At 43.1% G+C, this 14,071-nt stretch overlaps 1 protein-coding gene across 2 annotated transcripts in view; it reads right to left on the bottom strand.

Annotated features, from left to right (window-relative positions):
- DIP2C (DIP2 acetate--CoA ligase C (putative)) overlaps nucleotides 1–14,071 on the bottom strand; it is a 367,574-nt gene that overhangs the window by 98,973 nt on the left and 254,530 nt on the right. For both annotated transcript variants that reach the window (XM_087826047.1, XM_087826049.1), the window contains 3 exons: nucleotides 5,263–5,373; nucleotides 553–676; nucleotides 131–240 (listed from right to left, as the gene is read on the bottom strand). In XM_087826047.1, the coding sequence (XP_087682173.1) occupies nucleotides 131–240; nucleotides 553–676; nucleotides 5,263–5,373 (345 nt within the window). The remainder of the gene's footprint in view (nucleotides 1–130; nucleotides 241–552; nucleotides 677–5,262; nucleotides 5,374–14,071) is intronic.

The following is a 14,071-nucleotide window of genomic DNA, read 5'->3' as shown; positions in this document are numbered from 1 at the left end:
AGAACAAAGCAGGGGCCACATCCATCAGCTCTTCTGCTTAAGTAAGGGGCCGCAAGTCCCCTGATCCTGGAGCTGCATAACCATCAGAAATGTGGGAACTCAGTCCCGAAGCCCAGACCCAGTAACTTACCTCGATATACGCGGTGTCATTATTTGCATCTTTAATGTGTGGGAACCAGTCTCGAGGAGGTTTGGAGAGATGTTTTGACTCTGTGACAAACCATAATAGCTTTGGCCAACCTTGGAAATAAAGGACAAATTCCTTTTTGGTGAGCGTTTCCCAAAAAAGAGGTATGAAGAATCACTTCCCCATTCATGGCTATGATTCACACCACCACATGCTAGAGGGAACCTCTTCTGTCTCCATCAAGTCAAGGACAACATCCACAAGTGAAAGCCACCTCCAGTCGAATCACGCCACAGGGGAGGCTGATAACATGTGACGTGTTGCCTGAGACATTTGAGTGTGGAAAAGTGTACTCTGATTCGACCTAGTACCTTCTTTCCCAGTGAAGAGCGTGCCTCCCAACACAGTGCTCATCGATGTCTTACCTTTGAACTGCGGGATCTCCCCTGTAGGGCTCTTTGGCAGTCCTTTGTGGCAGGCATCGCTGGTCAAGGCAACAGTAACTCCACAGCTGCCAAGCAGGAAGCCAATCTGCTGGCTTCCTGCATCCTGGGAGAGGGCGACAGAAGAGGCACGGAGACGAGATGACAGTGGCACTCCTGGCAAAACAAGGCCTCACCCTGGGTTCTGGGATGGAAATGAAACTCCCTGAAACAACCCAGGATTCTAGCACAGACTGGGCTCTGCAGAACTGGGGTTGGGTCTCAGGCTGCTGTCTGCCGGCTGTGTGGCTTTGAAGGAGTAGCTAGCCTACATGGCCTCCCTTTCCTCATCTGCACTGTGGGGTGAAAGGCAGAGCCATCTCACAGGTCCGCTGTGAGAGATAAACCAGGAGAGCATAAGTAAGTACTCAATATGGAGCTGGCACTAAATGGGCCTCATAAAATCCCTCAGTTCTGTGAACGGCAACTGTAGGCCATAACTATGACTGTATTGTGGAGAACAGAAAGGGTCCAAGAAAACAGCTTCATACTGATAATTACTGACTGCCTGATTTTAAACACTCAGAGCAAAGGGCTCTGCCATATTTGATCATATCTACCAAAGAAATGGAGACCTGGTCACCTTTCCCCACTCTGCACTAGACAGGCCACCATGTATTATGCTGACTCTGGTGACACTGAGCACTGGGAGCCTCCAAATGACCAGCACCGACTTAAGAACATGGCATCTGAACAGCTGCTGCCAGTGGGGCAGCCACGGGAACAGCGAACCCTGTTTTGTTGCTTATTGTGTCAGCTGCCCTGCAGGAAGTCAGGTCAATTTGCTTTCATTACTCCCACTCGCCACACCAGCTGTGACTCACACTGTGAGGGAGCTGGCACTGCTGGAGTCAAAACTGCATGACTGCAGTGAACCCATCACCTGTTCATTCGCACTGGACTCTGCCTGAACACCCTGCACAACCAGCAAGCCTGTCAGTGGACCAGATACCTGGCTGCCTGTCACTCTGCCTGCCTGTGCCTTGAGGAGAAAAATGTGAGACAAGGTGGTGTTTTCACCTGAATAAAATCAACAATATTGACATCTTAAAACTATAGTCTTTCAAGTGAACAGTTTTACTTTTCTTATTGTAGATTTAACCCCCCAGTTAAAAGCACATCTCTCTTCACAGGATTGTGCACAACCTCCAAAGCCCTGTGCAGTCCTGAGGGGACAGATATGGCACCCATGGACAGATGGAGGCAGGTCACATTTTGGGTGTTCACAGTACATTTCTTTCAAGCAATGGTATTTCAAGCACAATTATAATCAGTCACTTCAATGTGAATTTGGATATTCCATCGCCAAACACCATGACCGTGTAGCAGGGAGAGAAGACAGGTTCTGAGAGCAGGTTTGGCAGCAGGAATGTGTTTTTTGGTGAGCATGAGTTTGCCAGACTGTCTACAGTAAGATGGACTGGGAGTGAGGACACCAGCGGGTACCTGCCCTGACCTGCCAAGGGCTGGTGCCCACGCTGAGGGCCCACGCTCTGATTTTGGCACTCTCAGCAGAGGCATGATGTTCCTTGAATCCTGTCTTTCCAACACCTGCTTGTGATTTGATTTCTAAAATAACGGAATCACAAAGATAAAAGACACCTAAAATACAGAGGAAGAGACAAGAGACAAGAGACCATGTGAGAAGAGGAGAAACTGGAAACAGGATGCCACAGTTCAGCGCAAAATTCAGGCTTCATGCCTTCTCTCCTTGTCTGGAAGAAGCTTCTCATTCTCGTCATCCGGACAATTCCTACTGAGAGTTCCAGTCAAATGTCAACTTCACAGAACAGCTCTGCCTGCTTCACCCCCACTGGGCTGAAATGAAACTCCATCACTTGCTTTTAGGGCAGCCTGTGAATCTCCTTCATGCACCAAGACCCCTAAACAAACACATGCTTGAACCCAGAGCCTGGAGCAGAACTGCCCTGTGCAGCTGTTCACATGGTACTCTCACATCAGGCCTTGTAAGCCTGCCTCCATCTGGCCTGATGTGCCACCAGCCAACTCAGGGAGGCAGCTGCTACGTCTCAGGAAGAATGTGATGACACCCCCTCCTAGTGTGCACACCTGCTGTGTTGTGTTCTCTGTGCTTTTCTCCTGGGAGTGAGGGTGCTCTGGTCTGCAGGCGGCCCTTCCTCTGAAGAGCTATGCTGGCTGTCAAGGATGGTCAGTTCCCCTATCACAAAATCTCAGTAATGATTTTTTTTTTAGCTGCCAAGAAAAGCTGGACCTCACCAGAGTTCAAACCTTCCTCTCACTTTCAATCTTTCTCCAATATGTAGAGAGTTGACTAATTATGTCACTTCCTAGGAGGTTTTGCCTCACAGCTGCCTCTCTGACAAGTAACTTCTCAAGCATTAGACAGGCCACGTGGACATGTTAATCAATCATCATCCACCCCGGTCCCATCTCAGTCTCCCCACCAGCAAGCATCAATCACACCCATAAAAAGGATTCTCTCTTTAATAAACAAGAAGTTAAGTTCATGGTAAACCTCTTTCTTGAACTCATTTTTTATTTGTGGCTCCACAACAACTAGCCGCAGTTTATCCAATTCTGTTCCTTGCCCACCCAAATCACCAACTAGTTGCTGGTTAGCTCTCAGGAAGCGAAAAAGACAATAAGACGTGATGGAGAGATGGACACTGATGCAGCGTCAACACAAAATGCTGCAGACCAACATGCTTAAAGATGATCAATGGCAATGGAACCAGGTGGATCAAAGAAATTGGGCACAAAACATTCTACTTATCAAAACTAAGACAAACTTGTGATATACATATAACTTATCTATATGACAATAAAAAGATGATGTCTAACTTTTTACTTATAATGGAAATTTTCGAGCACACACACAAATATAGAGAAAAGGCAAAAGAAATCCCATGAACTTATTCTCCAGCTTCAACAACTATCAATGTTTAACAAATCTGGTCTCACCCCGAACACATACACATGTACATGCAGACCAGAGTATTTTAAAATAAATCCCACGCGTGGGGCTCACACTTTCATGCACACATACTTTGGCTGGGTGATGGTAGCCCCTGGGCAGCCCATGTCCCTCCCCACAATGCCTGGTTCCCATGGTCTCCTTACTACTTCTGATTTCCTGAGGTAGAGATTCCATGACTGATCATGAGGTTGTAAAAAATGTGACAATATTGATGTTACCCCTTCTAGAGATATTTCATTTTAATGGGGTATTTGAAAACCTTTACTAAAGCAAACAAATGGCTGGTGTGTTAGAATTCCAAGGAGAGGAAGTGAGTGCTGACAGGCTGTGCTGACAGGCTGGCCCTAGTTGGCTGACTCCTGCAGCCCACAGGCCCCATCTTGTTTCTGGTTCTATCTTACTTAGAATATGCACATTTGATCCCCACCCTGAAGGCCTTGCTATTTTCCTGTCAGACTCACATGCCAGTGGCAAAGCCTATGTCCGTGAAGAAGAAATTCTGGCTCCGTCTAATTTCACGGGCAGACAGATGTGCTCTGCTTACAGCTGGCCTTAAAAGACCCACTCAGCCATCTCAAGAGGGTGCTGGCTTTCTCAGGTCTGCTGTGACCACTCAAGGCCTGTCCTGGCACAGATGCGTGGACACTCCTCTCACTCCTCCCCATGCCAAACATCGTGGAACACTGACCTTTTCTGCTATGGTATCCTTAAGGGAAAAATGAGCTTCTCCTCTCACTCCAAGAATTAGAACAGAGAATAAATGTTCGGTCAGGTTCACTAAGCAACATTCAAGATTCAGAAAATTTGGTTCTCATTAGGCCCATTATTTTAAGACAAGTCCAGTGGGAACAGAACTGGTACAAAGAGGAAATACTCACGTCATCACCTACGTTCATGTGCACATCCTACCCCCTTTTCAACTGTATTTGAGTCAATGGTTCATTTATTTAAAATGAAGAGAAGTTCTCTAACACAACAAATGTCATGTTCTGAAGTCACAGAGCCTGAGTAACAGAGGGGACCAGTCCATGGCTGCCAGCTGAGGATCCTTGGACAATGTCAGACCATCTGTTTTTGGTGGCCATCAGTGTCAACCCTATAGGGTCTCCTCCCGTTATCTTTCTTCCTACAGTTACCACAGCTATGGAGTATGGAGAGCAAGTCATTCACATGGACAAGGAAACCTACACTGATGCGTAGGACAGTACAATGTTCCTTCTTATACTGGACTACATATGACGCTATCATTTTAAGAGCAAGATTAGCTACTTATAATTACAGAATAAGATCTGACAAATTGTAGGTGAACCTGGGACTTGATACCATCCAAATACCTGAATGAAAGCAATAACTGCTGAAGAAAAAGATACTCAAACACCTGCTTTACTGACAATTACTTGGCTCAACGGTGTTACAATGCACAGAAGCTTTGTCCCTGAGACACTGCTCCTGCTAAACCACGAAGCTAAATGAATATGAGGTTATTGGCCCCTTTGTTGAGATAACTGCTGAAAACCTGACAGCCTCAGAAACAAGGAAAAACCTCTCTGTTCCTCTTGATCCACACCCTGCTGAGATGAAAAGCCACTTTCAAATCAGCCGTCTGCACATTCTGACCTCATAAGAGAATGTTCCAGTGCAGCCAAGCCTGTAATTCCCATTAACAGGCTTTAATGAAACAACGTGTTCTTTACCTTTCTCGTGAGTGGTACTTCTATGGGCACAGGAACGACCTCGGCCAGCAGGCAGCCGTAGAAGGCCACCATGGATGCAGCAGGGTCGTTGTTGGGGAACACCAGCGCCACCTGGACAGACACAGGGGGATGGGGTAGATTTACCATTAACACAACTTTGGAAATACCATGAAAGGATACAACCCACCACAGAATGAATGCTGGAAAAAAAATTAGGTGCCTTACTTAAAAATGCATTTTAGGAAGACACAATTTACTAAGTATCATATACTTTTCCTTTAATGCCTGTGAAACGTAAACATATTAGCAAGTCATCTGTAAGTCTGTACCAGAATACAACCATCCTTATTTTTTGTATCTTTTCTATATTGACATATTGTTATATAGAAGAAACTACAGTGCATACACTATTGTTTTCCACTTTTTAAAACAAAGGCTTTATGAAAAAGCCCTGGTAGTCTTCATAATCATGACTGAATTCTGGGAGCTTCCTTACTAGGGTGCTAGGCTGGCAGCTGGACCCACATAGGACTCTATTCAGATCCTGGTCAGGTTTAGCTCTGGGATCTCAGGCACAGTTTTAGCTCTTCTAAGCCTTAGTTTTCTCATGTGAAAAACGAGAACACTAGAACCTACATCTTAGCTTTGTGGTAAAGGTTCTAAAAGCCAGGTTAACTTAAATTACCATCCAAATAACCAAATAATGGATAGTATGATTTTAGAATATGTTTTCTTATAGTCCTTAGGGTATCTTAGTGATAAACAATTTTCCATGGGATGGCTTTTAAGTACCCTTCCTCAGATGAACTGCTTTTCATTTCCCTTGCCTACCTATCTGTTAGTGTTTTGACAGTACCCCTAAAATTTGGATAAATTTTAAATAAATTTGATAGTATTAACTCTTACATTTGGTGCAAAGACTTCTTGGTATAATAGTCTTTTAATTTTTATTGGTGCATTTAATGTTTTAAGTACATTTGTTAAGCTTTTTCTTTATCACCTATCATTTAAAAAATATTTCATCTGATTTAAATTCATCTGAAGCTCATTCTAGTGTGAGCAGTGTAGCTAATTGAATGTAGCTTTAACTTGCCCTCCTGCTACCCCAGTGTGCCTTCTGGAGTAGCCCGACCTAGTCTCTTGCTTTAGGCCCAGTGGGGTGTGGCTCAGTGGTTGAGCGTCGACCTAGGATCCTAGGCAATCAGGGTTCGATTCCTGGTCAGGGCACATGCCCGGGTTGCGGGCTGCAGCCGATCAATGACTCTCTCATCATTGATGTTTCTCTCTCTCTCTCTCTCTCTCCCCAAAGTCAATAAAGATATATTAAAAAAAAAAAAAAAAAAAGAAAGTTTGCTTTAGGATCTCAAAAAGTCCTGTTTCTGGATTCTCCACAATACTCTCCAGGATTTTGCTTCATTTTAACATGAGTTCCTCTCACATGCTGCCGTAGCATCGGCGATATTCTTCCTTATAAGTTTGGTGTGTTTTCAAAGCACATATATCCCATGATGTAACACATGCATATCATTTTTGCACTAGCATACTTTGAAATTTAAACAAATTTTTCTTAAAAAAATGTCCTAACTAGAAGTTAGTAGTTGTGTCATGAACAGTTGGATAAAACACTCTATTTCAAATATCTAAAGAAACAGGGTAGCATAAAAGGATTAGGATGCAGCTGCAAATGAAACAAGCTATATCTTAAATTTGGACATATTGGCAATTTAATAGCATGGCCAGTGGAAACAAAATTAATTTTGGGAACATTTCCTTTCTCTGTGAAAAATTCCTTAAGTTTACTAAAATCATCTAAATGAGAGTCAGACAAAACTGAAAGGCCAATAAAAGCCATTCTGCACTACTGATTAATTTTATTTCATATATCCTGTGAAATAATTACTGAATATTAATCCTTATTTTGTCTCAACAGAACCCAGACAGATGGCAGGCTACCATCAATAGGACTTTCAAGGAGGAATAAAAGGACATATTTGTATGTCTACGCATATGAACCAATTATTTTAAAAAAACATCTGAGGTGTGCATTAGCCTCAGGTATTCTGCTTCAACTGGTGGGCTGAGAGTTGACAGCATCTGTCTTTAGATCTGGACCCGGCAAAGCAACAATATTCTATTAAATGTCTGCAAATCTTCCAGGGCAGCAATGCCACATGACTTCTTTCCCTGAAGTAGACCAAAATGTTTTAGGAAGCTGATCAAACTGCAATAAAAAAGCAGGACACCGAAGCTCCATCTGAAACTGATGGTGTCACCTAGTCATAAAAGCCGTTAAGTACTGGCTTGTTCTTCCTAAAATATACCTGTTCTGCAGGTGGGAGGCCTCATGAGCAGAGAACAGAGAGAAACGAGGTAACATCCCAGAGCCGGACTGTGTATCAATCCTGTTTCCAAGGTTTGAGTCTGGCTGCCATCCCAGCTCTGCTCAAAGGAAGATCAACTAGATCTAAGATTTAAAAATCCCCCTGCTTTATCACTACAGTTTATGCTGATAATGCCATATTATATAACCTTGCAGAGGTAAGATAGGATGAAATGTTATATTAATGTAAAATGAATAAAAGCAGAATATAAAACTGTACATTGTAAGAAGCGCTCAACCACATAAAAATAATGGATAGAAAAGGGTCAAATACCTAAAGGCTCTTTTAGAATAAAAAATGATATATATATTTTTCTGTTTGTTTGAAGGCAAGTCTGTACTTTCATCATCTCACTGTTCTCCTTTAATATTGGATCAGTCACAGTCCTGTTTTTTGGTGCCTCCACAGTGATTTCAACTGTACCATAAATCCAGTTTCCCTTCATTTGACCTCTGTGTATTCCTTTGAAATCTCATGGCATGTAATTACCCACAGAGCAAAGGAGACATTGAAAACTCAAGAGGCAGGAGCCCACCTGTTGTTTGCTAAGGTTTAATCTTGTTAAGCTGATTCCATCTTCCTTCCACACCCAGCCCTACTGTTCAAGTGCCTGGCTTGCCTTCATTGGAAAACTACATTCTGTCCCCCAACCCCAGCTCCTTCACACTCTCTTTCCTGAACCAGACCAAGAGCTCACAGCCTTACTTTTTCACCCTGACAAAACTTCTCAGATACCAGATGCTCCCTAAATGAAAGAGGATTTCTCTCTCCTTCCCAAACAGTTCAGCTGTATCACTAGCCATCTCTTTTGGGGAACTGTATCCCTTTCCAATTTATAGAAAAGCTAATTATCAATTTGTCTATTTTTTTAAAAAACGACTGCAAGCTCCCTGAAGGTAGGCTTCTCATGTGATAAGTCTTGTAACCTTTCCACAGCTCCTCCTACAACATCCTGAAACCTATTCAGCTTAGGCCCTTTAATGCCTTTTTCAAAACCCAAGAAGGTATCCCCAAACTGCATTAATAGGGTGACCTGCATGAAAAGTGACTACAATTTTCCTGCTAAGGACTGAATGTTCATTATTCTGGAAAAAATTATGTTTCTTCCAAAAATGATTTTCCAAGAATCATTTACTGCAACAGAAGGTTATTACCAATTGAACACTATACTCCTATATGCTTATTTAATAAGTATTTATACACACATGCCAGATACTAACCACATAAATAAAATAATTTTAAACCCAAGTAGGCTTTTTTTTTTTTCCCCCCCAGAACAAAATGCTTATTTAATATAGAAACTACATATTTAACAGAAAAATTGTTAAAGCTAGAAGTTAAAGGCACATTGAGGGAGAGTCTTTTTGGAATGCAATTTATTTAATTTATTCATTTATTTAAATATGTATTGATTTCAGAGAGAGGAAGGGAGAGGGAGAGAGAGAGAGAGATAGAAACATCAATGATGGAAGAGTCACTGACTGGCTGCCTCCTGCATGCCCCCAACTGGGAACAAAGCCCACAACCCAGGCATGCGCCCTGACTGGGAATCAAACCAAGATCTCCTGGATTACAGGTCTATGCTCAACTGTTGAGCCACGCCAGCTGGGCTGTAATGCAATTTAAAGAAATTCCTTTTATACATCAATAAAATAAAATTCAAGAAAGTTATTTTGAAGTTTTTCATTACTGACAATTTCTGGAAAACATACAGTTGATTAAATTCCCCCATAGAAAAGGAATATTAAAATACAGGATTATATTCCTATACTAGAATTAAGCATTCAAATAAATCACTGGTCTAACCATCAATAGGTCATAAATGCAAAAAAAAAAACCCCAAAAAAACCAAAAACCCCTAAAAGGCTATAGTAATTTAAAATCCTATTCCCAGTTCTATTAAATAGGCATAAATATATGGCACATGTTAATTACAAAAGATATTTCATGCACTATTAAGTGTACACACAGTAAGAAAATGTAATAGGGGACCTAAAACTAAAGTACTTACTATATTTAACATTAAGGAATCATGTCATCTTAGAATTTAGGGTGTTGCTAGGGAAATGGATGGCACAACACTCTTTAAAGTTGTCAAATATTTAAAATTTTTATTTTGATATAAAAAAACCACACATCACAAACAAATAAACTAAAAACAAGCAGAGGCATTCAACCACCTTATTAATTCTAAAGGTATTTCTTCACAGAAAAAAAATTCCAAAAGAGTTGACATAATGTATGTCTCCTCTATCTTCCCTTTTCAATGTATTGAAAGCTAAAATTGTAAGGGCTGCATCAGACAAAAGGTCGTTCTGCCTAGCGTTTATTGATCTTGATAGAATACCTTCTCACTCATGAGCAAACTATAGAAAGGGCTACCTGGTCACTTGCCCAAAATTTAAAGAACACTTAAAAACATTTTGCCTTTGTGCTGAGTTGGCCAAAAGGAATGAGGGTAAACTGATGTTGGCTGTTTAAAAAGCCGAAAGCACTATATAAAGTCAATCTGAGATGCTATCCTTAAAGGTGCTTTTTCTATAAAGAAATCTGATTCAGTTAGATGAAATAAATCACACAACTGTTTTCTTTTCACTTCCTTAAGGTGGTTTTCTCAACTTCATTTCATGTATGAGTGTTTGGCAAATGGTATTAGGTTATGAAGGTTTGCGAAACATCCTGTTTACTAAGAGCTAATTAAAGAAAAACCTAATTAAGGGAAGCTGTTCACAAAAATATCTAGCAGTCTGGCTGGAAAAAAGCACCTAATCCTTCACACTAACACATCACGATGGATATTTTACAATAGCAATGAGATCCAAAAACCTTCCTAACCATGTTTATGCAGCACCTAAGAATACTTGCTCCAGTCCTTATTTAATTTGTGACAGTTTAGAAGCTACTGTGGAATGAGTCGATTCCGTGGCTAGGGAAGAACTTCTTCTGTTCTTTGGAGCAGCCTGTTGTAGTCCTGGAGCAGCCTGCTGTAGTCCTGGAGCAGCCTGCTGTAGTCCTGGAGCAGCCTGCTGTAGTCCTGGAGCAGCCTGCTGTAGTCCTGGAGCAGCCTGTTGTAGTCCTGGAGCAGCCTGCTGTAGTCCTGGAGCAGCCTGCTGTAGTCCTGGAGCAGCCTGTTGTAGTCCTTGCTTCTCTGATAAGCACTTCGTAGTCCAATGTTTCTGCAGATGCTGCTTCTGAAGTTTTAACCAGTTTTGGGGGGTCCTTTCCTCCCAGGACTGCTGTTCTAACTCTTTGTGTAACTCCTGGCTCTCTGTTTGGAGGTGGCGCAACTCAGAAGCATGCCTCTCTGCTGCTACTTCTATGACCTGGGCCTTCCTTTTCAGCTCCTTTTCTTCTCTCTTTCCCAACATGCTCAGGGCTGGCTCATTCAGTTGTTTCTCCAATAATGCTTTTTCCTTTAGGTACCGGATGTGGGCCTTTGCAGCTGTCTCAGCACGGGCTTTCTTTAGCTTCTCCTGTAATGTCTGCAATTCTCTCTGCTGTTTCTCCCTTACCAGTGAAATGTCCCTCACTGTTTCCAACTGCTGCTTCAGATTGTATTCCAGCTTTTCCTTCCCCAAGAACTGTGTTGTTTTAAGCTCTGAAGTTGGTCTTGCATATTTGGAGGCTAATTCTTGTTCCGTTTGTAGGATCTCACCACTTTCTTGTGCATAGTTGTTCCACTGATTTTCAATTTCCCTTCTATACTCCTTAGCTTTGTTGGTCAGGTTTGCTAGCAGGACTTTAGTGCCAGCCTGGAAAGGTAACTTTTCATTGAGTAATAGCCCAGCTTCCTCCCTTGCCACTTTTTGCTGGATTTGGGTTTCTCTTATTTGGTGGTCCAGCTTCATTACTTCCACTGTCTCTTTTATGAGCCCCATTGCTGCCTTTGTTGGCTTCTCTGGCTTCAAAAAATCATTTATTAAACGAAAATACAACACAGGGGGACTACTGACGTCCTCCCTTGTGGGAAATATTCCTGGCTCCTGGGGTCTGAGCTTAGCACTTGTGTCCACTGCCCAGAACCCCTGTGGGTCCCAGTTTACCTGGATACTGACTGGATCTGCCTTGAGTGGCACTGCAGTCCTGGTTGGTGCTTCCGTTTTTGGTGGTACCACAGTCCTGGCGGGCACTCCAGACTTCAGTGGCACCATGGTCCTGGTTGGCGGTCTGGGCTTCAGTGGCCCTGTGGTTCTGGTGGGCTCTCTGGACCTCTCTGGCACCGCAGCCTTGGTGGGTGCTCTGGATGTCCACTGCATGGCGGTCCTGGTGGGAGCTGCAGACCTCAACTGCATCGCGGTCCTGGTGGGCTCTCTAGACCTCAGAGGCACCGAGGTCCCAGGTGGCGCAGCACAGGCACTCAGGTCCCTGGAAGCTGTGGTTTCCACTTCCTGGGTATTGAAAGTGAACTGTATGGTTTTCTCCCTGCCACTGGGGTCTGGCTTCAGCTTCTGGGATCTCAACTCTTCAGGCTGTTTCAGGATTCGGGGCCTCTGAGTCCCCTGGTTCGTTTTCACTGCATCGAGCTCGTCCTCCTTAGGCCACTGGGAGTCCAGTTCCCCACGATGCCAGATCTTCACCACTGTCTCGGGCAGGCTCCCGCGCCAGTTTAGCATAGGATGCTGCTTCCGCATCCTTTCACTCTTTCGTCTCCAGCAGGTTAGAGCCTGCTGGAGCCTGTTTTACTCTCTTTCACAGCTTGGAATATGGAATGTGGAATGTAGGCAACTCCCTAGCCACATTTCCATGGTGACAGTGGAGGGGGCGGAGCTAGCGAAGCTCATAAAGAGGGGCTTTGACTCCAGTGTGTGTGTTGGTGCTGGGAACAATTTTTTGAAACAAATTCTGAAGTTTCTACGGTGGGTTTAGACTAGTCACTCATTCACTACAGAAAGCATTTTGAATAATCCCCCCAGCCCTCAGCCTCCCTAGGTCTGGTGGAGAGAACGCACTTCTTTCTAGGGTTAGTAGTACACCTCACAGTCCAGGGACAGACACCTCTGCCACACCTGACCTAGCGCTCTGACCACACTCCCGCCTCCCACGCGGTCATGCAGTCCCTCTCCGGGGCCCTAATCAGGGTTCCACTGCTCAGTACTTGGGTACATGCCACTTGTCTGTTCTGCATCCCTTTTCCACAGGTTCGAGAACACGGGGTCCATTCTGTCATCACCCGAGTCTGGCATGGCTGTTCATCGCACTTGCAAATCTGGGGGTCCGCCCTGGTTAAGTATTTGTATTTTTTATTACCCACAATGCTGATATTTTTGTTGATGGCTTTTGTGCCAGACATTGTTATCTTCCTTTCTCCTGCGAGCTCCTGCATCTCAATGGCAGGTTGCCTGTGGTCCTGCACGCCAGGGTCAGGAAGGGCATTGACCAGCCCTCCGCCACTGCCCGTGGCCAAGCCACACTCTGCAGGTCCCCCAGCCCAGCAGGTGGCTCGCATCCAAGATCTCGAACTCTTCTCTGGCGGGGCCGTAGGGCAGCCATCTTCCCAACCGCCATCTTGGCCACGTCACCGCCACAAATAATAATCAAAGAATAATTTAGAAAAGTAGTCTCCCTCATACAACACAAACCAGCCACTGACCAAAAAAATTCCTTTACATACTTTATGCTATCAAACTGTGCCCTCACAGTGCCACACCCCACCCCACCCTGTTTATTTTGTAATTATAAGGGAACTTCAAGAATTTGCAGGCAATACTACAAAAGAATTCTTTTAAAAAATACTAAGAGTATTAGTATGACCAAATTATAGATAAGGAAATATGTTACAACTGACATTTTTTATTGTGGTAAAATATACACACTTTAACAACAGATAGTTCAACTGTGAAAATGAAATGTATTTTAACAAACACTGCCTTTATAATTATTCAAAGTGTGTATATGTATTTTTTAGGGACACCCTATATATAACAAAGTTCATCTCAACTATTTTCAAGTGTACAATTCAGTAGATTTAAATACATTCACACTGTTGTACAACCATCACCATCATCCATCTCTAGAGCTTTTTGTTCTTCTCTATCCCCATTAAACAGAAACTCCCATGCTCCTCCCCCAGCCCCTGGTAACCATCATTCTTCCATCTCTATAAATTTAACTATTCTAAGTACCTCATATATGTGGAACCATATAATATCTGTCCTTTTGTGACTGGCTTATTCCACTTAACAGAATGTCTTCAAGGTTCATCCATGTTGTAGCATTGCCTGAATTTCCTTCCTTTTAAAGGCTGAATAACATCCCATTGTGTGTATATATATATATTCCACCATTTTGTTATCCATTCATCTATGGACACGGGTTGCTTTCACCTTTTGGTTTTTGTGAATAATGTTGCTATGAACATTGGTGTAGAAATATCTATTCAAGTCCCTTCTTTCAATTATTTTGAAAATTAAGTGGAATTATTGGATGAT

Source organism: Miniopterus natalensis, chromosome 1, assembly GCF_054644295.1.
Source record: "Miniopterus natalensis isolate mMinNat1 chromosome 1, mMinNat1.hap1, whole genome shotgun sequence".
NCBI classification, from domain to species: domain Eukaryota; kingdom Metazoa; phylum Chordata; class Mammalia; order Chiroptera; family Miniopteridae; genus Miniopterus; species Miniopterus natalensis.
This window is presented reverse-complemented; position numbering and strand designations above follow the sequence as displayed.